This window comes from Molothrus aeneus, unplaced genomic scaffold (genome assembly GCF_037042795.1).
Source record: "Molothrus aeneus isolate 106 unplaced genomic scaffold, BPBGC_Maene_1.0 scaffold_271, whole genome shotgun sequence".
Taxonomy (NCBI): domain Eukaryota; kingdom Metazoa; phylum Chordata; class Aves; order Passeriformes; family Icteridae; genus Molothrus; species Molothrus aeneus.
Genome location: NW_027098935.1, coordinates 103,011 through 129,792, shown reverse-complemented (window position 1 = coordinate 129,792; position 26,782 = coordinate 103,011). Strand labels below are relative to the sequence as shown.

Below are 26,782 nucleotides of genomic sequence, written 5' to 3'. Positions count from 1 at the left end.
GACCCCAAAATCCCCCGGGATTGTCCCCAAATCCTGCCCGGACCCCAAAATCCCCTCTAGGACCCCAAAATCCCCCGGGATTGACCCCAAATCCTGCCCGGACCCCAAAATCCCCCGGAATTGTTCCTAAATCCCCTCAGGGACCCCAAAATCCCCTCAGGACCCCAAAATCCCCCGGGATTGTCCCCAAATCCCCTCAGGACCCCAAAATCCCCCGGGATTGACCCCAAAATCCCCTCAGGGACCCCAAAATCCCCCGGGATTGTCCCCAAATCCCCTCAGGACCCCAAAATCCCCCGGGATTGACCCCAAAATCCCCTCAGGACCCCAAAATCCCCCGGGATTGACCCCAAATCCCCTCTGGGACCCCAAAATCCCCCGGGATTGACCCCAAATCCTGCCCGGACCCCAAAATCCCCTCTGGGACCCCGAAATCCCCTCAGGACCCCAAAATCCCCCGGAATTGTCCCAAAATCCCCGCAGAAACCCCAAAATCCCCCCAAAACCACAAAATGGAGTCCCCGAACCCCAAAAGTGACGCCCCCAAATTGACCACGAACCCCCAAAATCTTCCCCCCCCGTACCCCCAAAACGACCCCCCCTGAACCCCAAAACACCTGAGGCACCCTAAAATTCGCACCGCCACCCCTAAAAAACCCAAAATTCGCTCGGGAACCCCAAAATCCCCTCGGGACCCCCCAAAATCCCCCCCGGGACCCCAAAACCCCCGGTGGGCCCCACCGTGACTCAGCTCGCGGCGTTGCCCTTTTAAGGCTCCGCCCACTCGGGGCGGGCGCGCGGTGACGTCACCACTTTAAGCTCCGCCCACGCCCCGCGAGCGCCGCTGCAGAGCCCAGGTGGGGTCGGGGGGGGGCGGGGCCGAATTTTGGGGTGAAAAAGGGAGAATTCGGGGCAGGGCGTGGAGCTGTGAGGGAAAAGGGGCTGAATTTGGGGTGGAAAAGGCGGAATTTGGGGTGAAAAGGCGGAATTTGAGGGGAAAAAGGCGAATTTTGGGCGTCCGGGGAAACGTTTTGGGCGGTTGGAGGAAGTCGTGAGGAAAAAACGCGCAGGTTTTGAGGGGAAAAGTGCCGGGTTTGAGGTAAAAAAGTGGATTTTGGGGTGAAAAAGGCGGATTTTGGGGTGAAAAAGGCAGATTTTGGAGTGCGGGAGGAAATCCTGAAGTTTTAAAAGTGGTGATTTTGAGGTGAAAAGTGCAGATTTTGGGAGCTGGGGCAGATTTTGTGGTGGGTGAGGAAATCGTGAGGTAAAAAGTGGAGATATTGAGATAAAAAAGCAGATTTTGAGGTAAAAATGAAGATTTTGGAGTGGAAATAGCAGATTTTGGGGGCGGAGGGCAATCCTGAAGGAAAAAAGTGCAGATTTTGAGGTAAAAAGTGCAGATTTTGAGGTGAAAAGTGCAGATTTTGGGAACCGGGGCAGATTTTGTGGTGGGAGAGGAAATCGTGAGGTAAAAAAGGGAGATTTTGAGGGGAAAAGTGTAGATTTTGAGGTAAAAAAGGAGATTTTGGGGTGAAAAAGGCAGATTTTGGGGATCTGGAGGAAATCCTGAAGTTTAAAAAGTGCAGATTTTGAGGTAAAAAGTGCAGATTTTAAGGTGAAAAGTGCAGGGTTTGGGAGCTGGGGCAGATTTTGTGGTGGGTGAGGAAATCGTGAGGTAAAAAGTGGAGATATTGAGATAAAAAAGCAGATTTTGAGGTAAAAATGAAGATTTTGGAGTGGAAATAGCAGATTTTGGGGGCGGAGGGCAATCCTGAAGGAAAAAAGTGCAGATTTTGAGGTAAAAAGTGCAGATTTTGAGGTGAAAAGTGCAGATTTTGGGAACCGGGGCAGATTTTGTGGTGGGAGAGGAAATCGTGAGGTAAAAAAGGGAGATTTTGAGGGGAAAAGTGTAGATTTTGAGGTAAAAAAGGAGATTTTGGGGTGAAAAAGGCAGATTTTGGGGATCTGGAGGAAATCCTGAAGTTTAAAAAGTGCAGATTTTGAGGTAAAAAGTGCAGATTTTAAGGTGAAAAGTGCAGGGTTTGGGAGCTGGGGCAGATTTTGTGGTGGGTGAGGAAATCGTGAGGTAAAAAGTGGAGATATTGAGATAAAAAAGCAGATTTTGAGGTAAAAATGAAGATTTTGGAGTGGAAATAGCAGATTTTGGGGGCGGAGGGCAATCCTGAAGGAAAAAAGTGCAGATTTTGAGGTAAAAAGTGCAGATTTTGAGGTGAAAAGTGCAGATTTTGGGAACCGGGGCAGATTTTGTGGTGGGAGAGGAAATCGTGAGGTAAAAAAGGGAGATTTTGAGGGAAAAAGTGCTGGTTTTGAGGTAAAAAAGGAGATTTTGGGGTGAAAAAGGCAAATTTTGCGGTTTGGGAGGAAATCCTGAGGTAAAAAGTGGCGATTTTGAGGTAAAAAGTGCAGATTTTGAGGTGAAAAGTGCAAATTTTGGGCTCTGGGGTGGATTTTGGGGTAAAAAAAGCCCAAATTTAGTGGTGCGGGAGGAAATTCTGAGGTGGAAACTGCAGATTTTGGGGGTAAAAATGCAGATTTGTGGGCGAAAAAGTCGAATTTGGGGGTTCTGAAGGTGGATTTTGGGGTGAAAAAAGTCGAATTTGGGGTGCAAAAGTCGAATTTGGGGGTGCTCAAAAGGCAGATTTCAGGGTGCAAAAGTTGAATTTGGGAGTGAAAACTCAAATGTGGCGTTCAAAAGGCAGAAATTGAGACGCAAAAGCCGAATTTATGGGTTCCAAAGGGCGGATTTGGGGTGCAAAGTGCGGATTTGATGATTCCAAAGGGCGGATTTGGGGCTCCACAGGCGGATTTGGGGCTCCACGGGCGGATTTGATGATTCCAAAGGTGGATTTGGGGTGCAAAGGGCGGATTTGATGATTCCAGATGCAGATTTGGGGTTCCAAAGTTCGGATTTGGGGCTCCACAGGCGGATTTGGGGTTCCACAGGCGGATTTGGGGCTTCACAGGCGGATTTGGGGTTCCAAAGGTGGATTTGGGGTGCAAAGTGCGGATTTGATGATTCCAGATGCAGATTTGGGGTTCCAAATTTCGGATTTGGGGCTCCACAGGCGGATTTGGGGTTCCAAAGGTGGATTTGGGGTGCAAAGTGCGGATTTGATGATTCCAGATGCAGATTTGGGGTTCCAAATTTCGGATTTGGGGCTCCACAGGTGGATTTGATGATTCCAAAGTTCGGATTTGGGGTTCCACAGGCGGATTTGGGGTTCCAAAGTTCGGATTTGGGGCTCCACAGGCGGATTTGGGGTTCCACAGGCGGATTTGGGGCTCCACAGGCGGATTTGGGGTTCCAAAGTTCGGATTTGGGGTTCCACAGGCGGATTTGATGATTCCAAAGTTCGGATTTGGGGTTCCAAAGTTCGGATTTGGGGTTCCACAGGCGGATTTGGGGCTCCACAGGCGGATTTGGGGTTTCCAAACGCGGATTTGGGGTTCCAAAGTTCGGATTTGGGGTTCCACAGGCGGATTTGGGGCTCCACAGGCGGATTTGGGGTTTCCAAACGCGGATTTGGGGTTCCCCCGGCGGCGGGGCGGGAGGGGGGAGCGGCCCCTCCCCGGTGCTTTCCCCGTTTCTCCTCCTTCCTCCTCCTCCTCCTCCTCCTCCTCCCCTTGAAACGCCCTTGGCGGGGGCGGGGCTGCCCCGGGGCCCTTCCCGGCTTCGGGGCTCCCTCGGCCATTCCCGGATCGGCTCCCGCAGCTCCCGGACACTCCCGAACCTCTCCGGACACTCCCGAACCTCTCCGGACACCTCCGGACACTCCCGAACCTCTCCGGACACTCCCGAACCTCTCCGGACACCTCCGGACACTCCCGAACCTCTCCGGACACTCCCGAACCTCTCCGGACACTTCCGGACACTCCCGAACCTCTCCGGACACTCCCGAACCTCTCCGGACACTCGGTGGGTGCCCCCCCTGAGAACATCCCGGGCTTTTTTCTCCACTTTGGGGTTTTCTTGTCCCATAAATCTGTGCAGGTTTCACCTCCAAATTTCGGGGATTTCCCTTCAAAATCCTGGCGGTTCCCTCTTCAAATCTTGGGGTTTTGGGTTTAAATGTTGTGGTTCTCACCTCAAAATTCTCGAAATTTGAGGCTTTTCCCCCAAGATTTTTGGGATTTCCCTTCAAAATCTTTGGGATTTCCCATCAAAATCTTGAGGGTTTTCCCTAAAACTGTTGGGGTTTTCACCTCAAAATTTTGGGGTTTTACCCTTAAAATCCTGGGGCTTTTCCCCTCAAAATTTCGGGGATTTCCCTTCAAAATTTTGGTGGTTTTACCTCAAAATCCTGGGGGTTTTCCCCTCAAAATTTCAGGGATTTTCCTTCAAAATTTTGGTGGTTTTACCTCAAAATCCTGGGGATTTTCCCTCAAAATCTTGGGGTCTGCCCCTCAAAGTCTTGGGGTTTTCCCTTTCAGATCTTGGGATTTTTCCCTTCAAAATCCTGCGGTTTTCCCCTAAAAAGTTTGGGGTTTTTCCCCTTAATTTTGGGTTTTTCCTCAAAATTCGAGGGTTTTCCTCTCAAAATCTTGGGATTTTCCTCTCCAAATCCTGGGGGGTTTTCCCCTCAAAATCTTGGGGTTTTCTCCTCAAAATCTTGGGGTTTTCTCCTCAAAATCTTGAGGTTTTCCCCTAAAAAGTTTGGGGTTTTTCCCCTAAAAGTTTTGGGGCTTTCCCCTTCAAATTCTGGAGTTTTTCCCTTTCAAATCCTGGGATGTTTTTTCCCCTAAAAATCTTGGGGATTTCTCCTAAAACTTTGGAGTTTTCCCCTACAAAACTTGGGGTTTTCTCCTTAAAATCCTTGGGGTTTTACCTCCAAATCCTGGGGATTTTACCTCAAAATTTTGGGGTTTTCTCCTCAAAACCCTGGGGGTTTTCCCTCAAAATTTTGGGGTTTTCTCCTCAAAATCTTGGGGTTTTCTCCTCAAAATCTTGGGATTTCCCCCTCAAAATCTTGGGATTTTCCCTTCAAAATTTTGGGGTTTTCTCCTCAAAATCCTGGGGGTTTCCCCTCCAAATCTTGGGGTTTTTCTCCCAAAATCTTGGGGTTTTCTACTCAAAATCTTGGGATTTCCCCCTCAAAGTCTTGGGGATTTTCCCTCAAAATTTTGGGATTTTCCCTTCAAAATTTTGGGATTTTCCCTTCAAAATTTTTGGATTTTCCCTTCAAAATTTTGGGGTTTTCCTCTCCAAATCCTGGGGATTTTCCCTCAAAAATTTGGGGGTTTTACCTCAAAATCCTGGAGGTTTCCCCTCCAACTCTTGGGGTTTTTCTCCCAAAATCTTGGGGTTTTCTCCTCAAAATCTTGGGATTTCCCCCTCAAAGTCTTGGGGATTTTCCCTCTAATTTTTGGGGTTTTCCCCTCAAAATCCTCAGGATTTTACCTCAAAATTTTGGGGTTTTCCTCTCAAAATCTTGGGGATTTTCCCTCAAAATCTTGGGGATTTTCCCTTCAAAATTTTGGGGTTTTCCCTAAAAATCTTGGGGTTTTCCCCTCCAAATCCCGGGGTTCTTCCCCCCCAGTGCCCTCCCAGTCCCTCCCAGTTCACTCCCAGTGTCCCCAGTCCCTTCCCAGTGCCCTCCCAGTGCCCTCCCAGTGCCCTCCCAGTGCTCCCAGTGCCCCCAGTGCTCTCTGACCTTTACCAGTCCCTCCCAGTGCCCTCCCAGTGCTCCCAGTGCCCTCCCAGTGCCCCCAGTCCCTCCCAGTGCCCTCCCAGTGCTCCCAGTGCCCTCCCAGTGCCCTCCCAGTGCCCTCCCAGTGCTCCCAGTGCTCCCAGTGCCCTCCCAGTCCCTCCCAGTTCACTCCCAGTGCCCCCAGTCCCTTCCCAGTGCCCTCTGACCTTTCCCAGTCACTCCCAGTCACCCTCGATCTGTTCCCAGTCCTTCCCAGTCCCTCCCAGTCCCTCCCAGTTCACTCCCAGTTCACTCCCAGTTCACTCCCAGTGCCCCCAGTGTCCTCCCAGTGTCCTCCCAGTGTCCTCCCAGTGTCCTCCCAGTGCCCTCCCAGTGTCCTCCCAGTGCCCTCTGACCTTTACCAGTCACTCCCAGTCACCCTCGATCTGTTCCCAGTCCCTCCCAGTTCACTCCCAGTCCCTCCCAGTTAATTCCCAGTTCACTCCCAGTGCCCCCAGTCCCTCCCAGTGCCCTCCCAGTCCCTCCCAGTGCTCTCCCAGTCCCTCCCAGTGCTCCCAGTGCCCTCCCAGTCCCTCCCAGTGCCCTCCCAGTGCTCCCAGTTCACTCCCAGTGCTCTCCCAGTGCTCTCCCAGTGCCCTCCCAGTGCCCCCAGTGCTCCCAGTGCTCTCCCAGTGCTCCCAGTGCCCTCCCAGTGCCCCCAGTGCCCCCAGTTCTCCCAGTGCTCCCAGTCCCCTCCCAGTGCTCCCAGTGCCCTCCCAGTGCTCCCAGTGCCCTCCCAGTCCCTCCCAGTTCACTCCCAGTCCCTCCCAGTGCCCCCAGTTCCCCCCCAGTGCTCCCAGTCCCCTCCCAGTGCCCCCAGTGCCCTCCCAGTGCCCCCAGTGCTCCCAGTGCTCTCCCAGTGCCCTCCCAGTGCTCCCAGTTCACTCCCAGTGCTCCCAGTGCTCCCAGTGCCCCCAATGCTCCCAGTTCACTCCCAGTGCTCCCAGTGCTCCCAGTGCCCCCAATGCTCCCAGTTCACTCCCAGTGCTCCCAGTGCCCCCAGTGCTCTCAGTCCCCTCCCAGTGCCCTCCCAGTCACTTCCCAGTTCTCCCAGTGCCCCCAGTTCTCCCAGTGCCCTCCCAGTGCCCCCAGTCCCTCCCAGTGCTCCCAGTCCCTCCCAGTGCCCCCAGTTCCCCCCCAGTGCTCCCAGTGCCCTCCGAGTGCTCCCAGTCCCTCCCAGTCCCCCCAGTTCCCTCCCAGTGCCCCTCAGTCTCTCCCAGTCTGTCCCAGTCTGTCCCAGTCCCTCCCAGTCCCCCCAGTTCCCTCCCTCCCTTTCTGGGGACCCCCCCCTCCCCCCCCCCCGTTTGTGGCCGTGTCCCTGCCCCTCCCCCAGCCCCGATGACGTCACTGCCACCCCCGGTGACGTCACCGTTGTCCCCTCAGTGCCAGCCGTGTCAGGATGTCCCCTCCCGTGCCCGCCCTCACCCCCGAGCAGAAGAAGGAGCTGGCGGCCATCGCCCAGCGCATCGTGGCACCCGGCAAGGGCATCCTGGCTGCCGATGAGTCCACTGGTACCGACTGGTTTATACTGGTTTATACTGGTTTATACTGGGAATGGGCTGGGACACACTGGGTTATACTGGGTTATACTGGATTATACTGGGATGGACTGGGACACACTGGGGCCATCGCCCAGCGCATCGTGGCACCCGGCAAGGGCATCCTGGCTGCCGATGAGTCCACTGGTACCGACTGGTTTATACTGGTTTATACTGGTTTATACTGGGAATGGGCTGGGACACGCTGGAACACACTGGGTTATACTGGGTTATACTGGGTTATACTGGGATGGACTGGGACACACTGGGGCCATCGCCCAGCGCATCGTGGCACCCGGCAAGGGCATCCTGGCTGCCGATGAGTCCACTGGTACCGACTGGTTTATACTGGTTTATACTGGGAATGGGCTGGGACACGCTGGAACACACTGGGTTATACTGGGTTATACTGGGTTATACTGGGATGGACTGGGACACACTGGGGCCATCGCCCAGCGCATCGTGGCACCCGGCAAGGGCATCCTGGCTGCCGATGAGTCCACTGGTACCGACTGGTTTATACTGGTTTATACTGGGAATGGGCTGGGACACACTGGGTTATACTGGGTTATACTGGGTTATACTGGGATGGACTGGGACACACTGGGGCCATCGCCCAGCGCATCGTGGCACCCGGCAAGGGCATCCTGGCTGCCGATGAGTCCACTGGTACCGACTGGTTTATACTGGTTTATACTGGGAATGGGCTGGGACACACTGGGTTATACTGGTTTATACTGGGAATGGACTGGGACACACTGGGTTATACTGGGTTATACTGGGAATGGGCTGGGACACACTGGGTTATACTGGCAATGGGCTGGGAATGGGCTGGAACAGACTGGTTTATACTGGTTCTAACCGGTTTGTACTGGTTCTAACCGGTCCATGCCCCCACAGGCAGCATTGCCAAGCAGCTGAGCCAGACTGGTTTATACTGGTTCATGGGGGTCCATATGGTCCGTACTGGTTCTAACTGGTCCATACTGGTTTATACTGGTTCTAACCGGTCCATGCCCCCCTCAGGCAGCATTGCCAAGCAGCTGAGCCATACTGGTTTATACTGGTTCATAGGGATCCATAGTGGTCCATACTGGTTCTAACTGGTCCGTACTGGTTCTAACTGGTCCATACTGGTTTATACTGGTTCTAACCAGTCCATGCCCCCCTCAGGCAGCATTGCCAAGCAGCTGAGCCATACTGGTTTATACTGGTTCATAGGGGTCCATACTGGTCCATACTGGTTTTAACTGGTTTATAGTGGCCCATACTCATCCATACTGGTTCTAACTGGTCCATACTGGTTTATACTGGTTCTAAGTGGTTCTAACTGGTCCATGCCCCCACAGGCACCATTGCCAAGCAGCCTGAACCAGACTGGTTTATACTGGTCCGTACTGGTTCATAGGGGACATTAGTGGTTCTAATTGGACCGTACTGATTTATACTGGTTCATACTGGTTCATACTGGTTCATACTGGTTTATAGTGGCCCATACTCATCCATACTGGTCCTGACTGGTCCATACTGGTCCTGACTGGTCCATGCTCCCATTAGGCAGCATTGCCAAGTGGCTGAGCCATGCTGGTCCATACCAGTCCATACTGGTTCATAGGGGTCCATAGTGGTTTATACTGGTTCTGACTGGTCCATACTGGTTTATACTGGTCTCTCCTCCCTCAGGCAGCATCGCCAAGTGTGTGAGCCATGCTGGTTTACACTGGTCCATACTGGTCCATAGGGGACATTAGTGGTTCTAATTGGTCCGTACTGGTTCTTACTGGTCCATACTGATCCATACTGGTTCCTACTGGTTCTAACTGGTCCATACTGGTCCATACTGCTTCTGACTGGTCCATACTGGTTCTAACTGGTCCGTGCTCCCTTTAGGCACCATCGCCAAGCAGCTGAGCCGGACTGGTTTATACTGGTTCATAGGGGTCCATACTGGTTTATACTGGTTCTAACTGGTCCATACTGGTTCTAACTGGTTCTAACTGGTTTCTACTGGTCTCTGCCCCCTTCAGGCAGCATCGCCAAGCGGCTGAGCTCGGTGGGCGCCGAGAACACGGAGGAGAACCGGCGCTGGTACCGGCAGCTGCTGTTCACGGCCGACAAGCGCGTGGAGCCGTGCATCGGCGGCGTCATCCTGTTCCACGAGACCATGTACCAGAAAGCCGACGACGGGCGCCCCTTCCCGCAGGTCATCCGGGACAAGGGCGCCCTGGTGGGCATCAAGGTGGGACAACCGCGGGGACAGCCGCGGGGACAACCACGGGGACACCTTGGGGACAACCACGGGGACGTCGCTGGGGTCTCGGGGGTTTGGGGTGTTGGGCGTTCCTTGAGTTGGGTCGACCATGGAGAGGTGGGAGCCACATCTGAGGTGGGTTCAGAGGGTGAGGTGGGAACTTTGGGGTCTTGAGGGCATTGGGGACACCTTGGAGATAATGGGGACACCTTGGGGACACCTTGGGGACAACCTTGGGGATGTCGCTGGGGTCTGGTCTCGGGGATTTGAGGGTGTTGGGCGTTCCTTGAGTTCAGTTGACCATGGGGAGGTGGGAGCAGAGGAGCCACATCTGAGGTGGGTTCAGAGGGTGAGGTGGGGATGTTTGGGGTCTTGAGGGCATTGGGGACACCTTGGGGACACCTTGGGGACACCTTGGGGACTCAGGGATTTGGGGGTGTTGGGTGTTCCTTGAGTTGGGTCGACCATGGAGAGGTGGGAGCCACATCTGAGGTGGGTTCAGAGGGTGAGGTGGGGACAGTTCAGGGACGTTTGAGGTCTTGAGGGCATTGGGGACACCTTGGAGATAATGGAAACACCTTGGGGACACCTTGGGGACATCACTGGGGATGTCGCTGGGGTCTCAGGGATTTGGGGGTGTTGGGTGTTCCTTGAGTTGGGTCGACCATGGAGAGGTGGGAGCCAAATCTGAGGTGGGTTCAGAGGGTGAGGTGGGGACAGTTGAGGGACATTTGGGGTCTTGAGGGCATTGGGGACACCTTGGGGACACCTTGGGGACACCTTGGGGACATTGGGGGTGTTGGGCGTTCCTTGAGTTGGGTCGACCATGGAGAGGTGGGAGCAGAGGAGCCACATCTGAGGTGGGTTCAGAGGGTGAGGTGGGGACAGTTCAGGGACATTTGGGGTCTTTAGGGCATTGGGGACACCTTGGCGACACCTTGGGGACATCGGGGATGTCAGGGACATTGAGGGGTGTCGGGTGTTCCTTGAGTTGGGTTGACCATGGCCGTGGTGAGACCAGGCCAGGATGAGTTCAGAGGGTGAGGTGGGGACATTTGGGGTCTTGAGGGCATTGGGGACACCTTGGAGATAATGGGGACACCTTGGGGACACTTTGGAGATTTGGGGACCTTGAGGGGTCTTGGGGACATTGGGTGTTCCTTGAGTTGGGTTGAACGTGGGGAGGTGGGAGCCACATCTGAGGTGGGTTCAGAGGGTGAGGTGGGGACAGTTCGGGGACATTTGGGGTCTTGAGGGCATTGGGGACACCTTGGGGACACCTTGGGGACAACCTTGGGGTCTCAGGGATTTGGGGACATTGGGAGTTCCTTGAGTTGGGTTGACCATGGAGAGGTGGGAGCCACATCTGAGGTGGGTTCAGAGGGTGAGGTGGGGACAGTTCAGGGACATTTGGGGTCTTTAGGGCATTGGGGACACCTTGGAGATAATGGGGACACCTTGGGGACACCTTGGGGACACCTTGGGGACATTGGCGGTGTTGGACGTTCCTTGAGTTGGGTTGACCATGGCCATGGTGGGTCCAAGCCAAGCACATCTGAGGTGGCTTTAGGGAGTGACGTGGGGACATCGGGGACACTTCGGGGACATCGGGGACACCTTGGGGCCCTGCAGGTGTCCCCGGTGTCCCCGTGACGGTGTCACTGTCCCCCAGGTGGACAAGGGCGTGGTGCCCCTGGCTGGCACCAACGGCGAGACCACGACCCAGGGTGAGTGACAGCAACGTCCCCAAGGCCACCACGGTGTCCCCAAGGCCACCACCGTGTCCCTGTCCCTGTCACAGCCCTGTCCCCAAGGCCACCGCTCTGTCCCCATCCCTGTCACCATGGTGTCCCCGATGCCACCACGGTGTCCCCATCCCTGTGTCACCCTCCCAGCCCAGCCCAGCCCGTGCCACCACAGGGTCCGCAGTGTCCCCTGATGTCCCCAATGTCCCCTGATGTCCCCAGGACTCAGTGGCCTCATGGAGCCCCTGCAATGCTCCATGTCCCCAATGTCCCCAATGTCCCCAACACTCACCAGGTCCTCCATGACCACAATGTCCCCAGTGTCCCCAATGTCCCCAATGTCCCCAACACTCACCAGGTCCTCCATGTCCCCAGTGTCCCCAGTGTCCCCAATGTCCCCAGTGTCCCCAGGGCTGGACAGGCTCTTGGAGCTCCCTCAGTGCCCTGTGTCCCCTGTCCCCCCAATGTCCCCAATGTCCCCAATGTGCCCTGATGTCCCAATGTCCCCATTGCCCCCAGTGTCCCCACAGTGTCCAGTGTCCCCAATGTCCCCCATGTCCCCCGAGGTCCTCAGTGTCCTCAACACTCTCCAGGTCTTCCATGACCACAACCTCCTCAATGTCCCCAACGTCCCCAGTGTCCCCAATGTCTCCAACGTCCCCAGTGTCCCAAACATCCTCAGTGTCCCAAACATCCTCAGTTGTCCCCATTGCCCCAAACATCCCCAATGTCCCAATCATCCCCAGTGTCCCCAGTGTCCCCAACGTCCCCAACGTCCCCAATGTCCCCAGTGTCCCCAGCACCTCCAATGTCCCCAAAACTCTCCAGGTCCTGCATGACCACAATGTCCCCAGTGTCCCCATTGTCCCCATTGTCCCCAGTATCCCCAATGTCCCCCAGTGTCCCCCAGTGTCCCCATTGTCCCCATTGCCCCCAATGTCCCCAACACTCTCCAGGTCCTCCATGACCGCAACGTCCTCAACGTCCCCATTGACCCCATTGACCCCAACATCCCCAATGTCCCCAATGTCCCCAGTGTCCCCAACACTCACCAGGTCCTTCATGACCATAATGTCCCCAATGTCCCCGTTGTCCCCAGTGTCCCCAGCACCTCCATGACTGCAACGTCCTCAGTGTCCCCAGTGTCCCCAACACTCTCCAGGTCCTCCATGACCATAATGTCCCCAATGTCCCCATTGCCCCCAATGTCCCCAGCGTCCCCAGTGTCCCCAACACTCACCAGGTCCTCCATGACCACAATGTCCCCATTGCCCCCAATGTCTCCATTGCCCACAATGTCCCCAGCACCTCCATGACTGCAACGTCCTCAGTGTCCCCATTGACCCCATTGACCCCAATGTCCCCATTGCCCCCAGTGTCCCCAATGTCCCCGTGCTGTCCCCAGGGCTGGACGGGCTCATGGAGCGCTGTGCCCAGTACAAGAAGGACGGCGCTGACTTTGCCAAGTGTCCCCAATGTCCCCATTGACCCCATTGACCCAAATGTCCCCATTGCCCCCAGCATCCCCAATGTCCCCAGTGTCCCCAGTGTCCCCCAGTGTCCCCAGCACCTCCAGTGTCCCCAACGTCCTCAGTGTCCCCATTGACCCCATTGACCCCAACATCCCCAATGTCCCCAGTGTCCCCAATGTCCCCCAGTGTCCCCAGCACCTCCAGTGTCCCCAACGTCCTCAGTGTCCCCATTGACCCCATTGACCCCAACATCCCCAATGTCCCCAATGTCCCCAATGTCTCCATTCCCCCAATTGCCCCCAATGTCCCCAGTGTCCCCAACACTCACCAGGTCCTCCATGACCACAATGTCCCCAATGTCCCCGTTGTCCCCAGTGTCTCCATTCCCCCAATTGCCCCCAGTGTCCCCATTGCCCCCAGTGTCCCCAGCACCTCCATGACTGCAACATCCTCAGTGTCCCCAATGTCCCAAACATCCCCAACGTCCCCAATGTCCCCAGTGTCCCCAATGTCCCCAACGTCCCCATTGCCCCCAATGTCCCCAGTGTCCCCAATGTCCCCGTGCTGTCCCCAGGGCTGGACGGCCTCATGGAGCGCTGTGCCCAGTACAAGAAGGACGGCGCTGACTTTGCCAAGTGGCGCTGCGTGCTGAAGATCACGCCGCACACGCCCACGCGCCTCGCCGTCATGGAGAACGCCAACGTCCTGGCGCGCTACGCCAGCATCTGCCAGCAGGTCCCCAACCGTCCCCGAGTGTCCCGCAGGCGTCCCCAACCCGGGCTGGGGATGGCGCCATCCAAGGGTGGTGGCTGGGTGGGGGTTTGGTGGCATCTAGAGGGGGTTTGGGGACATCTAGGCTGGGTTTGGTCCATCTGGAGGGGGTTTGGTGGCATCTGGAGGGGGTTTGGGGGCATCTGGAGGGGGTTTGGGGACATCTAGGCTGGGTTTGGTCCATCTGGAGGGGGTTTGGGGACATCTAGGCTGGGTTTAGTCAATCTGGAGAGGGTTTGGTGGCATCTAAAGGGGGTTTGGGGACATCTAGGCTGGGTTTAGTCCATCTGGAGGGGGTTTGGTGGCATTGGGGGAGGTTTAGTGGGATCTAGACCGGGTTTGGTGACAGCTGTAGAGGGTTTGGTGTCACTTGCAGAGGGTTTGGTGTCACTTGGAGGGGTTTTGGTGGCACTTGGAGAAGGTTTGGTGGCATCTGGAGGGGGTTTGGGGACATCTGGAGGGGGTTTGGTGGCATCTAGAGAGGTTTTAATGGATCTAGAGAGGGTTTGGTGGCACTTGGAGAAGGTTTGGTGGCATCTAGGCTGGGTTTGTTCCATCTAGAGGGGCTTTGGTGGCACTTGGAAGGACTTTGGTGGCAGGTAAGGATGGTTTGGTGGCATCTAGAGAGGTTTTAATGGATCTAGAGAGGGTTTGGGGGCAGCTGGAGAGGGTTTGGTGGCACCTGGAGGGGGTTTTAGTGACACTTAATGGTGGTTTGGTGGCACTTGCAGAGGGTTTGGTGACATCTGGAGCAGGTTTGGTGTCACTTGCAGCGGGTTTGGTGGCATCTAGGCTGGGTTTAGTCCATCTGGAGGGGGTTTGGGGACATCTGGGGGGGTTTGGTGGCATCTGAAGGGGGTTTGTTAGAACATGCAGAAGGTTTGGGGGCATCTGGAAGGGGTTTGGTGGCATTTAGGCTGGGTTTAGTCCATCTGGAGGGGGTTGATGGCATCTAGACCAGGTTTGGTGGCATCTAGACCAGGTTTGGTGGCACTAAGCCTGGGTTTAGTCCATCTGGTGAGGGTTTGGGGGCATCTGGAAGGGGTTTGGTGTCACTTGCAGAGGCTTTGGTGACATCTGGAGGGGGTTTGATGGCATCTAGGCCGGGTTTGGTGGCATCTAGGCTGGGTTTGGTCCACCTGGAGGGGTTTGGTGGCCATTAAGGATGGTTTGGTGGCACTTGGAGAAGGTTTGGTGGCACCTGGAGGGGGTTTGGGGGCACCTGGAGGGGGTTTATTAGAGCATGCAGAAGGTTTGGTGGCATCTAGGCTGGGTTTAGTCCACCTGGAGGGGTTTGGGGGCATCTGGAGGGGTTTTGGTGGCAGTTAAGGATGGTTTGGTGGCATCTGGAGAGGTTTTAATGGATCTAGACCAGGTTTGGTGGCATCTGGAGGGGGTTTGATGACATCTAGACCGGGTTTGGTGGCATCTAGATTGGGTACTGTGGCACCTGGACAGGGTTTGGTGGCACCTGGATGGGATTTGGTGGCACCTAGAGAGGCTTTGGTGGCACTTGGAGAAGGTTTGGTGGCATCTAGGCTGGGTTTAGTCCATCTGGAGGGGGTTTGGTGGCATCTGGGGGGGTTTGGTGGCACTTAATGGTGGTTTGGTGGCATCTGGAAGGGGTTTGGTGACATCTGGAGCGGGTTTGATGGCATCTAGACCAGGTTTGGTGGCATCTAGGCTGGGTTTGGTCCACCTGGAGGGGGTTTGGTGACACTTAGAGGGGGTTTGGTGGCACCTGAGCGCCCTTGGCTCCCCTCCTGCTGTCCCCACCTTGTCCCCTCCCCGTGTCCCCAATGTCCCCATTGTCCCCCATGTCCCCATGTCTGACGTGTCCCCATTGTCCCCAATGTCCCCATGTCCCCAGTGTCCCCCATGTCCCCATTGTCCCCAATGTCCCCCATTGTCCCCCATGTCTGACATGTCCCTGTTGTCCCCAATGTCCCCATGTCTGACGTGTCCCCAATGTCCCCATTGTCCCCAATGTCCCCCATGTCTGACATGTCCCTGTTGTCCCCAATGTCCCCAATGTCCCCGTTGTCCCCATTGTCCCCATTGTCCCCAATGTCCCCATGTCCCCAGTGTCCCCCATGTCTGATGTGTCCCTGTTGTCCCCATTGTCCCCAATGTCCCCATGTCCCCAATGTCCCCCATGTCTGACGTGTCCCCATTGTCCCCGTTGTCCCCATTGTCCCCCATGTCTGACGTGTCCCCAATGTCCCCCAATGTCCCCAGTGTCCCCCATGTCTGACGTGTCCCCATTGTCCCCAATGTCCCCCATGTCTGACATGTCCCCATTGTCCCCCATGTCCCCAATGTCTGACGTGTCCCCATTGTCCCCCATGTCCCCCATGTCCCCATGTCTGACGTGTCCCCAATGTCCCCAATGTCTCCATTGTCCCCCATGTCTGACGTGTCCCCATTGTCCCCATTGTCCCCAATGTCTGACGTGTCTGACATGTCCCCAATGTCCCCCATGTCTGACGTGTCCCCCATGTCCCCATTGTCCCCAATGTCCCCCATGTCTGACATGTCCCCCATGTCTGACATGTCCCCAATGTCCCCCATGTCTGACATGTCCCCCATGTCTGACATGTCCCCAATGTCCCCCATGTCTGACATGTCCCCCATGTCTGACATGTCCCCAATGTCCCCATTGTCCCCCATGTCCCCATGTCTGACGTGTCCCCATTGTCCCCCATGTCCCCAATGTCCCCAATGTCTGACGTGTCCCCACTGTCCCCAATGTCTGACATGTCCCCAATGTCCCCATTGTCCCCATTGTCCCCCATGTCTGACGTGTCCCCATTGTCCCCCAATGTCCCCAATGTCCCCAATGTCCCCCATGTCTGACATGTCCCCATTGTCCCCCATGTCCCCAATGTCCCCAATGTCTGACGTGTCCCCACTGTCCCCAATGTCTGACATGTCCCCAATGTCCCCATTGTCCCCATTGTCCCCCATGTCTGACGTGTCCCCATTGTCCCCCAATGTCCCCAATGTCCCCAATGTCCCCCATGTCTGACATGTCCCCATTGTCCCCATTGTCCCCAGTGTCCCCCATGTCTGACCTGTCCCCATTGTCCCCCATGTCCCCCCATGTCCCCAATGTCCCCCATGTCTGATGTGTCCCCACTGTCCCCATTGTCCCCAATGTCCCCCAATGTCCCCAGTGTCCCCCATGTCTGACATGTCCCTGTTGTCCCCAATGTCCCCAGAACGGCATCGTCCCCATCGTGGAGCCCGAGATCCTCCCGGACGGTGACCACGACCTCAAGACGTGCCAGTACGTCACCGAGAAGGTCAGAGCCACCCCCGTGTCCCCAAATGTCCCCAAAGTGTCCCCGGGGGGGGGGTCCTGAGCCCTCGCTGCACCCGGTGACACCAGGAGGTGGCATCTGAGGGGGTTTGGTGGCATCTGGGTGGGGTTTGGTGGCATCTGAGGGGGTTTGAGTCCCCTCCAGGTGTCCCCAACCTGTCCCGGTGTCACCTCCAGGTGTCCCACGGGGTTTGGTGGGACAGGGTGACACCTCCAGGTGGCACCTGGACAGGAGGTGGTGGCACCTGGTGTGTCCCCAATGTCCCTGGACTGTCCCCAGTGATGTCCCCAATGTCCCCATTGGTGTCCCCAGGTCCTGGCAGCCGTGTACAAGGCTCTCAATGTCCCCATTGATGTCCCCAATGTGTCCCCAATGGTGTCCCCAGGTCCTGGCCGCGGTGTACAAGGCGCTCAGTGTCCCCAATGTCCCCAATGTGTCCCCAATGATGTCCCCACTGTCCACAGGTCCTGGCAGCCGTGTACAAGGCGCTCAATGACCCCAATGTCCCCATTGATGTCCCCAATGTCCCCAATGTCCCCAATGATGTCCCCAGGTCCTGGCAGCCGTGTACAAGGCGCTCAGTGATTCCAATGTCCCCAAGGTGTCCCCAATGTCCCCATTGATGTCCCCAAGGTGTCCCCAATGTCCCCAATGATGTCCCCAATGTCCCCAACGTGTCCCCAATGTCCCCAATGTGTCCCCAGGTCCTGGCAGCCGTGTACAAGGCGCTCAGTGACCCCAATGTCCCCAACATGTCCCCAATGTCCCCAAGGTGTCCCCATTGATGTCCCCATTGGTGTCCCCAGGTCCTGGCAGCCGTGTACAAGGCGCTCAGTGACCCCAATGATGTCCCCAATGTCCCCATTGATGTCCCCAATGTGTCCCCAATGTGTCCCCAGGTCCTGGCAGCCGTGTACAAGGCGCTCAGTGTCCCCAATGTCCCCATTGATGTCCCCAATGTCCCCATTGATGTCCCCAGGTCCTGGCAGCCGTGTACAAGGCCCTCAATGTCCCCATTGATGTCCCCAATGTCCCCATTGATGTCCCCAGGTCCTGGCAGCCGTGTACAAGGCCCTCAATGTCCCCATTGATGTCCCCAATGTCCCCATTGATGTCCCCAGGTCCTGGCAGCCGTGTACAAGGCGCTCAATGACCCCAATGTCCCCATTGGTGTCCCCATTGATGTCCCCAATGATGTCCCCATTGATGTCCCCAGGTCCTGGCAGCCGTGTACAAGGTGCTCAGTGTCCCCAATGTCCCCATTGATGTCCCCAATGATGTCCCCAATGTGTCCCCAGGTCCTGGCAGCCGTGTACAAGGCGCTCAGTGACCACCACGTGTACCTGGAGGGGACGCTGCTGAAGCCCAACATGGTGACAGCCGGACACGCCTGTGCCACCAAGTACAGCCCCGAGGAGATCGCCATGGCAACGGTGACAGCGCTGCGCAGGACGGTGCCACCCGCCGTGCCAGGTCAGTGTCACCTGTGTGTCACCATTGTCACCATTGTCACCTGTGTGTGTCACTGTGTGTGTCACTGTGTGTGTCACCTGTGTGTGCCATGGCCACGGTGACAGCGCTGCGCAGGACGGTGCCACCCGCCGTGCCAGGTCAGTGTCACCTGTGTGTCACCATTGTCACCATTGTCACCTGTGTGTGTCACCTGTGTGTGTCACTGTGTGTGTCACTGTGTGTGCCATGGCAACGGTGACAGCGCTGCGCAGGACGGTGCCACCCGCCGTGCCAGGTCAGTGTCACCTGTGTGTCACCATTGTCACCTGTGTGTGTCACCTGTGTGTGTCACCTGTGTGTGCCATGGCAACGGTGACAGCGCTGCGCAGGACGGTGCCACCCGCCGTGCCAGGTCAGTGTCACCTGTGTGTCACCATTGTCACCTGTGTGTGTCACTGTGTGTGTCACTGTGTGTGCCATGGCAACGGTGACAGCGCTGCGCAGGACGGTGCCACCCGCCGTGCCAGGTCAGTGTCACCTGTGTGTCACCATTGTCACCATTGTCACCTGTGTGTGTGTCACCTGTGTGTGTCACCATTGTCACCATTGTCACCTGTGTGTGTCACCTGTGTGTGTCCCTGGATGGTGTCACTTTGTCACTCAGTGTCCCCGTGGTGTCCCCAGGGCTCAGCGCGAGGAGGAGCCGTCACTGTCCCTCAGTGACCACCACATGTCCCCAATGTCCCCAATGTCCCCAATGTCCCTGAGCTGTCCCTGAGCCATCCCTGCTCTATCCCAACGTTCCCATGGTGTCACCTCAATGTCCCCAATGTCCCTGAGATGTCCCTGAGCTGTCCCTGTGCCATCCCTGCTCTATCCCAACGTTCCCATGGTGTCACCTCAATGTCCCCAATGTCCCCAATGTCCCTGAGCTGTCCCTGTGCCATTCCTGCTCTATCCCAACATTCCCATGGTGTCACCTCAATGTCCCCAATGTCCCCAATGTCCCTGAGCTGTCCCTGTGCCATTCCTGCTCTATCCCAACATTCCCATGGTGTCACCTCAATGTCCCCAATGTCCCCAATGTCCCTGAGCTGTCCCTGAGCCATTCCTGCTCTATCCCAACATTCCCGTGGTGTCACCTCAATGTCCCCAATGTCCCCAATGTCCCTGAGCTGTCCCTGTGCCATTCGTGCTCTATCCCAACATTCCCATGGTGTCACCTCAATGTCCTCAATGTCCCCAATGTCCCCAATGTCCCCAATGTCCTTGTGATGTTTCTGTGCCATTCCTGCTCTATCCCAACGTTCCCATGGTGTCACCTCAATGTCCCCTCGGTGTCCCCTCAGGGATCACGTTCCTGTCAGGGGTCAGAGCGAGGAGGAGCCTCCATCAACCTCAACGCCATCAATCGCTGTCCCCAATGTCCCCAATGTCCCCAATGTCCCTGAGCCGTGTCTGGGCCGTGTCACTGTCCCCAGGCTGATGTCCCCAATGTCCCCAATGTCCCCTCAGGGATCACGTTCCTGTCGGGGGGTCAGAGCGAGGAGGAGCCTCCCTGAACTCAATGCCACCAATCGCTGTCCCCAATGTCCCCAATGTCCCCAATGTCCCTGAGCCATTCCTGCTCTATCCCAACGTTCCCATGGTGTCACCTCAATGTCCCCAATGTCCCCTCGATGTTCCTGTTGGGGGGTCAGAGCGAGGAGGAGGCCTCCATCAACCTCAACGCCACCAATCGCTGTCCCCAATGTCCCCAATGTCCCCAATGTCCCCAATGTCCCCAATGTCCCCAATGTCCCTGAGCTGTCCCTGAGCCATTCCTGCTCTATCCCAACGTTCCCATGGTGTCACCTCAATGTCCCCAATGTCCCCTCGATGTCCCCTCAGGGATCACGTTCCTGTCGGGGGGTCAGAGCAAGGAGGAGCCTCCATCAACCTCAACGCCATCAATCGCTGTCCCCAATGTCCCCAATGTCCCCAATGTCCCTGAGCTGTCTCTGGGCCGTGTCACTGTCCCCAGGCTGATGTCCCCAATGTCCCCTCGGTGTCCCCTCAGGGATCACGTTCCTGTCGGGGGGTCAGAGCGAGGAGGAGCCTCCATCAACCTCAACGCCATCAATCGCTGTCCCCAATGTCCCCAATGTCCCTGAGCTGTCCCTGAGCCATTCCTGCTCTATCCCAACGTTCCCATGGTGTCACCTCAATGTCCCCAATGTCCCCAATGTCCCCTCAGGGATCACGTTCCTGTCGGGGGGTCAGAGCGAGGAGGAGCCTCCCTGAACTCAATGCCACCAATCGCTGTCCCCAATGTCCCCAATGTCCCTGAGCCATGTCTGGGCCGTGTCACTGTCCCCAGGCTGATGTCCCCAATGTCCCCTCGGTGTCCCCTCAGGGATCACGTTCCTGTCGGGGGGTCAGAGCGAGGAGGAGCCTCCATCAACCTCAACGCCATCAATCGCTGTCCCCAATGTCCCCAATGTCCCCAATGTCCCTGAGCTGTCTCTGGGCCGTGTCACTGTCCCCAGGCTGATGTCCCCAATGTCCCCTCGGTGTCCCCTCAGGGATCACGTTCCTGTCGGGGGGTCAGAGCGAGGAGGAGGCCTCCATCAACCTCAACGCCATCAATCGCTGTCCCCTGCCCCGGCCCTGGGCCCTGACCTTCTCCTACGGCCGCGCCCTCCAGGCCTCGGCCCTCAAGGCCTGGGGTGGCAAGAAGGACAACACCAAGGCGGCCCAGGAGGAGTACGTCAAGAGAGCCCTGGTAGGTGGCACCTGGGGACACCTCGGGGACACCTCGGGGACACCTCGGGGACACCACTGGGGTCGTGGGGATTTGGGGACGTCGGGCGTTGGTTGGGGTGGCTCAAGCATGGGGAGGTGGGAGCCACATCTGAGGTGGGTTCGGAGGGTGAGGTGGGGACAGTTCAGGGACGTTTGGGGTCTTGAGGATGTTGGGGACACCTTGGGGACACTCTGGGGACGACTCGGGGACACCCATTGGGGTCGTGGGGATTTGGGGGCGTTGGTTGGATTGGGTTGACCATGGGGAGGTGGGAGCAGAGGAGCCACATCTGAGGTGGGTTCAGAGGGTGAGGTGGGGATGTTTGGGGTCTTGAGGACATTGGGGACACCTTGGGGACACCTTGGGGACATTGGGGACACCTCGGGGACACCTTGGGGACACCTCGGGGACATTGAGGGGACTTGGGGATGTTGAGGGCGTTGGGCGTTCCTCGAGTTGGGTCAACCGTGGGGAGGTGGGAGCCACATCTGAGGTGGGGACGTTTGGGGACATTTGGGGTCTTCAGGATGTTGGGGACGCCTTGGGGACACCTCAGGGACTTGGGGACACCTTGGGGATTTGGGGGCGTTGGTTGGATTGGGTTGACCATGGGGAGGTGGGAGCAGAGGAGCCACATCTGGGGTGGGTTCGGAGGGTGAGGTGGGGACAGTTCAGGGACGTTTGGGGTCTTGAGGACCTTGGGGACACCCTGGGGACACCTCGGGGACACCTCGGGGACACCTCGGGGACATTGGGGCTCGGGGGGGAATGGTGGGGGGGTGGGCAGGAGGACGTTTGGGGGGTGACACCTCGTGGGGACACAGGGACAGGGACAGGGAGGCCCAGGAGGTCACCGGGGACCTTGGGGACAGCAGCGCCGGCAATGTCCCCAATGTCCCCAGTGTCCCCAGTGTCCCCAGTGTCCCCAATGTCCCTGAGTGTCCCCAATGTCCCTGAGTGTCCCCAACGTCCCCAACACCCTCAGTGTCCCCCAAATGTCCTCAATGTCCCCAACACCCCCTGATGTCCCCAAATGTCCTCAGTGTCCCCAATGTCCCCAGTGTCCCCAATGTCCCTGAGTGTCCCCAATGTCCCTGAGTGTCCCCAACGTCCCCAACACCCTCAGTGTCCCCCAAATGTCCCCAATGTCCCCAATGTCCCCAGTGTCCTCAACGTCCCCAGTGTCCCCAATGTCCCCAACACCCTCAGTGTCCCCCAAATGTCCCCAATGTCCCCAGTGTCCTCAACGTCCCCAATGTCCCCAATGTCCCTGAGTGTCCTCAACGTCCCCAACACCCTCAGTGTCCCCAACACCCCTGATGTCCCCAATGTCCCCGATGTCCCCAACGCCCCCTGATGTCCCCAATACCCCCCAATGTCCCCAATGTCCCCAATGTCCCCAATGTCCCCAGCACCCCCGAATGTCCCCAACACCCCCCAATGTCCCCGATGTCCCCAATGTTCCCAATGTCCCCGAGGTCCCCAACACCCCCCAATGTCCCCAACACCCCCTGATGTCCCCTGATGTCCCCAACGCCCCCTGATGTCCCCTGTGGTGTCCCCAATGTCCCCAATGTCCCCAACACCCCCCAATGTCCCTGATGTCCCCAATGTCCCCAATGTCCCCAATGTCCCCAATGTCCCCAATGTCCCCAACACCCCCCAATGTCCCTGATGTCCCCAATGTCCCCAATGTCCCCAACACCCCCTGATGTCCCCAATGTCCCCAATGTCCCCAACACCCCCCAATGTCCCCAACACCCCCCAATGTCCCCGATGTCCCCAATGTCCCCAATGTCCCCTGTTGTCCCCTGATGTCCCCGATGTCCCCTGTTGTCCCCTGATGTCCCCTGTGGTGTCCCCAGGCCAACTCCCTGGCGTGCCAGGGTAAGTACACCCCCAGTGGCACCGCGGGGGCGGCGGCCAGCGAGTCCCTGTTCGTGTCCAACCACGCCTACTGAGGCCACGCCCACCGAGACCGCGCCCGCCGAGACCACGCCCACTGAAACCACACTCACTTAAACCACGCCCACTGAAACCACGCCCATCGAAACCACGCCCACTGATCACCCATGGACACCGATGGACACCACTGACCATCACTGACCATCACTGACCATCACTGACCAGCCATGGACACCACTGACCATCACTGACCATCACTGACCATCACTGACCATCACTGACCATCACTGACCAGCCATGGACACCACTGACCATCACTGACCATCACTGACCATCACTGACCAGCCATGGACATCACTGACCATCACTGACCATCACTGACCATCACTGACCATCACTGACCAGCCATGGACACCACTGACCATCACTGACCATCACTGACCATCACTGACCAGCCATGGACACCAATGGACACCACTGACCATCACTGACCATCACTGACCATCACTGACCAGCCATGGACACCACTGACCATCACTGACCATCACTGACCATCACTGACCAGCCATGGACATCACTGACCATCACTGACCATCACTGACCATCACTGACCATCACTGACCAGCCATGGACACCACTGACCATCAGTGACCATCCATGGCCTCCACTGACCATCCATGGACACCCATGGACACCGATGGACATCACTGACCATCCATGGACATCACTGACCATCACTGACCATCACTGACCATCACTGACCATGCATGGACACCACTGACCATCAGTGACCATCACTGACCAGCCATGGACACCACTGACCATCACTGACCATCACTGACCATCACTGACCATCACTGACCATCACTGACCATCAGTGACCATCACTGACCAGCCATGGACACCACTGACCATCACTGACCATCACTGACCATCACTGACCAGCCATGGACATCACTGACCATCACTGACCATCACTGACCATCACTGACCAGCCATGGACATCACTGACCATCACTGACCATCACTGACCATCACTGACCATCACTGACCAGCCATGGACACCACTGACCATCACTGACCATCACTGACCATGCATGGACACCACTGACCATCAGTGACCATCCATGGACACCGATGGACACCAATGGACACCAATGGACACCCATGGACACTGATGGACATCACTGACCATCCATGGACACCAGTGGACACCCATGGACACCCATGGACATCGATGGACACTGATGGACATCACTGACCATCATGGACACCCATGGACACCCATGGACACCACTGACCATCACTGACCATCACTGACCATCACTGACCACCATGGACACTGATGGACACCACTGACCACCCCCTCCAACCACACCCACTGAGACCACGCCCACTGAAACCACACCCACTGAGACCACGCCCACTGAGACCACACTCACTGAGACCACGCCCACTGAGACCACGCCCATTGAAACCACGCCCACTGACCATGCACGGACACCACTGACCATCCAGTGACCACCCATGGACACCCATGGACACCCATGGACACCCATGGACACCTGCTGACCACTGACCACTCTCTGGTCACTCTGTGGTCACTCAGGGTCACTCTGTGGTCACTCATTGGTCACTCTGTGGTCACTCTCTGGTCACTCTGTGGTCACTCATTGGTCACTCTGTGGTCACTCTGTGGTCACTCTGTGGTCACTCTGTGGTCACTCATTGGTCACTCTGTGGTCACTCAGGGTCACTCTGTGGTCACTCATTGGTCACTCTGTGGTCACTCTCTGGTCACTCTGTGGTCACTCATGGTCACTCAGTGGTCACTCTGTGGTCACTCAGTGGTCACTCATTGGTCACTCATGGTCACTCATTGGTCACTCTGTGGTCACTCATGGTCACTCAGTGGTCACTCTGTGGTCACTCAGTGGTCACTCAGTGGTCACTCATGGTCACTCATTGGTCACTCTGTGGTCACTCATTGGTCACTCATTGGTCACTCATTGGTCACTCTGTGGTCACTCTCTGGTCACTCTGTGGTCACTCTGTGGTCACTCTGTGGTCACTCTGTGGTCACCCTGTGGTCACTCAGTGGTCACTCAGTGGTCACTCATTGGTCACTCATTGGTCACTCATTGGTCACTCTGTGGTCACTCTCTGGTCACTCATTGGTCACCCTGTGGTCACTCTGTGGTCACTCTCTGGTCACTCTGTGGTCACTCTGTGTCCCCTCTGTCCCTGCCCACACCAATAAAGGTCTCGGATGAACCCAAAACGCTCCAGGAGTTTTTATTTGACCCCAAATTTGGGGATTTTGGGGTGGTTTGGTCCCAAATTTTGAATTTTGGGGTGGTTTTATCCCAAATTTGGGAATTTTGAGGTGGTTTGGCCCCAAAATTTGGGGTTTTGGGGTGGTTTGGTCCCAAATTTGGGAATTTTGGGGTGGTTTGAGCACAAATTTTGATTTTTGGGGTGGTTTGGCCCCAAATTTTGGAATTTTGGGGTGGTTTGACCCCAAATTTTGGAATTTTGGGGTGGTTTGGTCCCAAATTTTGAATTTTGGGGTGGTTTGGCCCCAAATTTGGGGTTTTGGGGTGGTTTGATCCAAAATTTTGAATTTTGGGGTGGTTTGGTCCCAAATTTGGGGTTTTGGGGTGGTTTGGTCCCAAATTTTGAATTTTGGGGTGGTTTGACCCCAAAATTTGGGGGTTTTGGTTTTATTTTGGGGGGGTTTTACCCCAAATTTGTGACATTTTAGCCCAAATTTTGGGGTGTTTGTTGTAATTTGGGGGGATTTGAGCCCAAATTTGGGGTTTTGGGGTGGTTTGGTCCCAAATTTTGGGAGTTTTGGGGCGAATTTGGGGGGATTTTATCTCAAATTTAAAGTTTTTGGGAGAGATTTGGGACATTTTATCCCCAAATTTGGGGGTTCTGGGGTGGTTTTGGGGCACCTGATTCCGAATTTTGGGGATTTTTGATGTTTGACCCCAAAATTTGGAGGTTCTGGGGGAGTTTGATCCCAAATTTGGGGCTCCCAGGAGGTTTTGGGGTCCCTTTTCACATAAATTTTGGGATTTTGGGGATTTTTGGGCCCCTTTCCTCATAAATTTTGGGATTTTGGGGATTTTTGGGACCCTTTCCCCTCAAATTTTGGAATTTTGGGATTTTTGGGTCCCTTTTCCCCTCAAATTTTGGGGATTTTGGGACCTTTTCCCCTCAAATTTTGGAATTTTGGGATTTTTGGGTCCCTTTTCCCCTCAAATTTTGGGGATTTTGGGACCTTTTCCCCTCAAATTTTGGGATTTTGGGGATTTTTGGGCCCTTTTCCCCTCAAATTTGGGGATTTTGGGGATTTTTGGGACCCTTTACCCTCAAATTTTGGGGATTTTTGGGTCCCTTTCCTCATAAATTTTGGGATTTTGGGGATTTTTGGGCCCTTTTCTCCTCAAATTTTGGGGATTTTGGGACCTTTTCCCCTCAAATTTTGGGATTTTGGGGTCCCTTTCCCCCCAAATTTTGGGATTTTGGGGATTTTTGGGCCCTTTTCCCCTCAAATTTTGGGATTTTGGGGATTTTTGGGTCCCTTTCCCCTCAAATTTTGGGATTTTTTGGTGCCTTTTTCCCCCAAAATTTGGAATTTCGGGATTTTTGGTGCCTTTTCCTCACAAATTTCGGGATTTTGGGTCCCTTTTCCTCCCAAAATTTGGAATTTTGTGATTTTTTTTGTCCTTTTCCTCCGCAAAATTTGGAAATTTTGGTGCCTTTTCCTCACAAATTTCGGGATTTTGGGACCCTTTTCCTCACAAAATTTGGAATTTTGAGATTT

At 55.9% G+C, this 26,782-nt stretch overlaps 1 protein-coding gene across 6 annotated transcripts; it reads left to right on the top strand.

The window, feature by feature from the left end:
• Positions 1-832: 832 nt before the first annotated feature.
• Positions 833-25,231, top strand: ALDOA (aldolase, fructose-bisphosphate A). 6 transcript variants are annotated; one of them, XM_066570198.1, is made up of 10 exons: positions 833-857; positions 3,734-3,937; positions 7,092-7,219; positions 9,274-9,485; positions 11,170-11,224; positions 13,289-13,449; positions 16,707-16,790; positions 18,107-18,281; positions 20,825-21,024; positions 22,911-25,231. In XM_066570198.1, the coding sequence occupies exons 3-10, from the start codon at positions 7,108-7,110 to the stop codon at positions 23,004-23,006; spliced, it is 1,095 nt and encodes a 364-aa protein (XP_066426295.1). In that variant the 5' UTR covers positions 833-857; positions 3,734-3,937; positions 7,092-7,107; the 3' UTR covers positions 23,007-25,231. The 6 variants fall into 6 exon arrangements, with proteins under 6 accessions (XP_066426295.1, XP_066426297.1, XP_066426296.1 ...); XM_066570200.1 differs by lacking the exon at positions 833-857 and adding an exon at positions 943-1,099; XM_066570199.1 differs by lacking the exon at positions 833-857 and adding an exon at positions 943-2,005.
• The last annotated feature ends 1,551 nt before the right edge of the window (positions 25,232-26,782 follow it).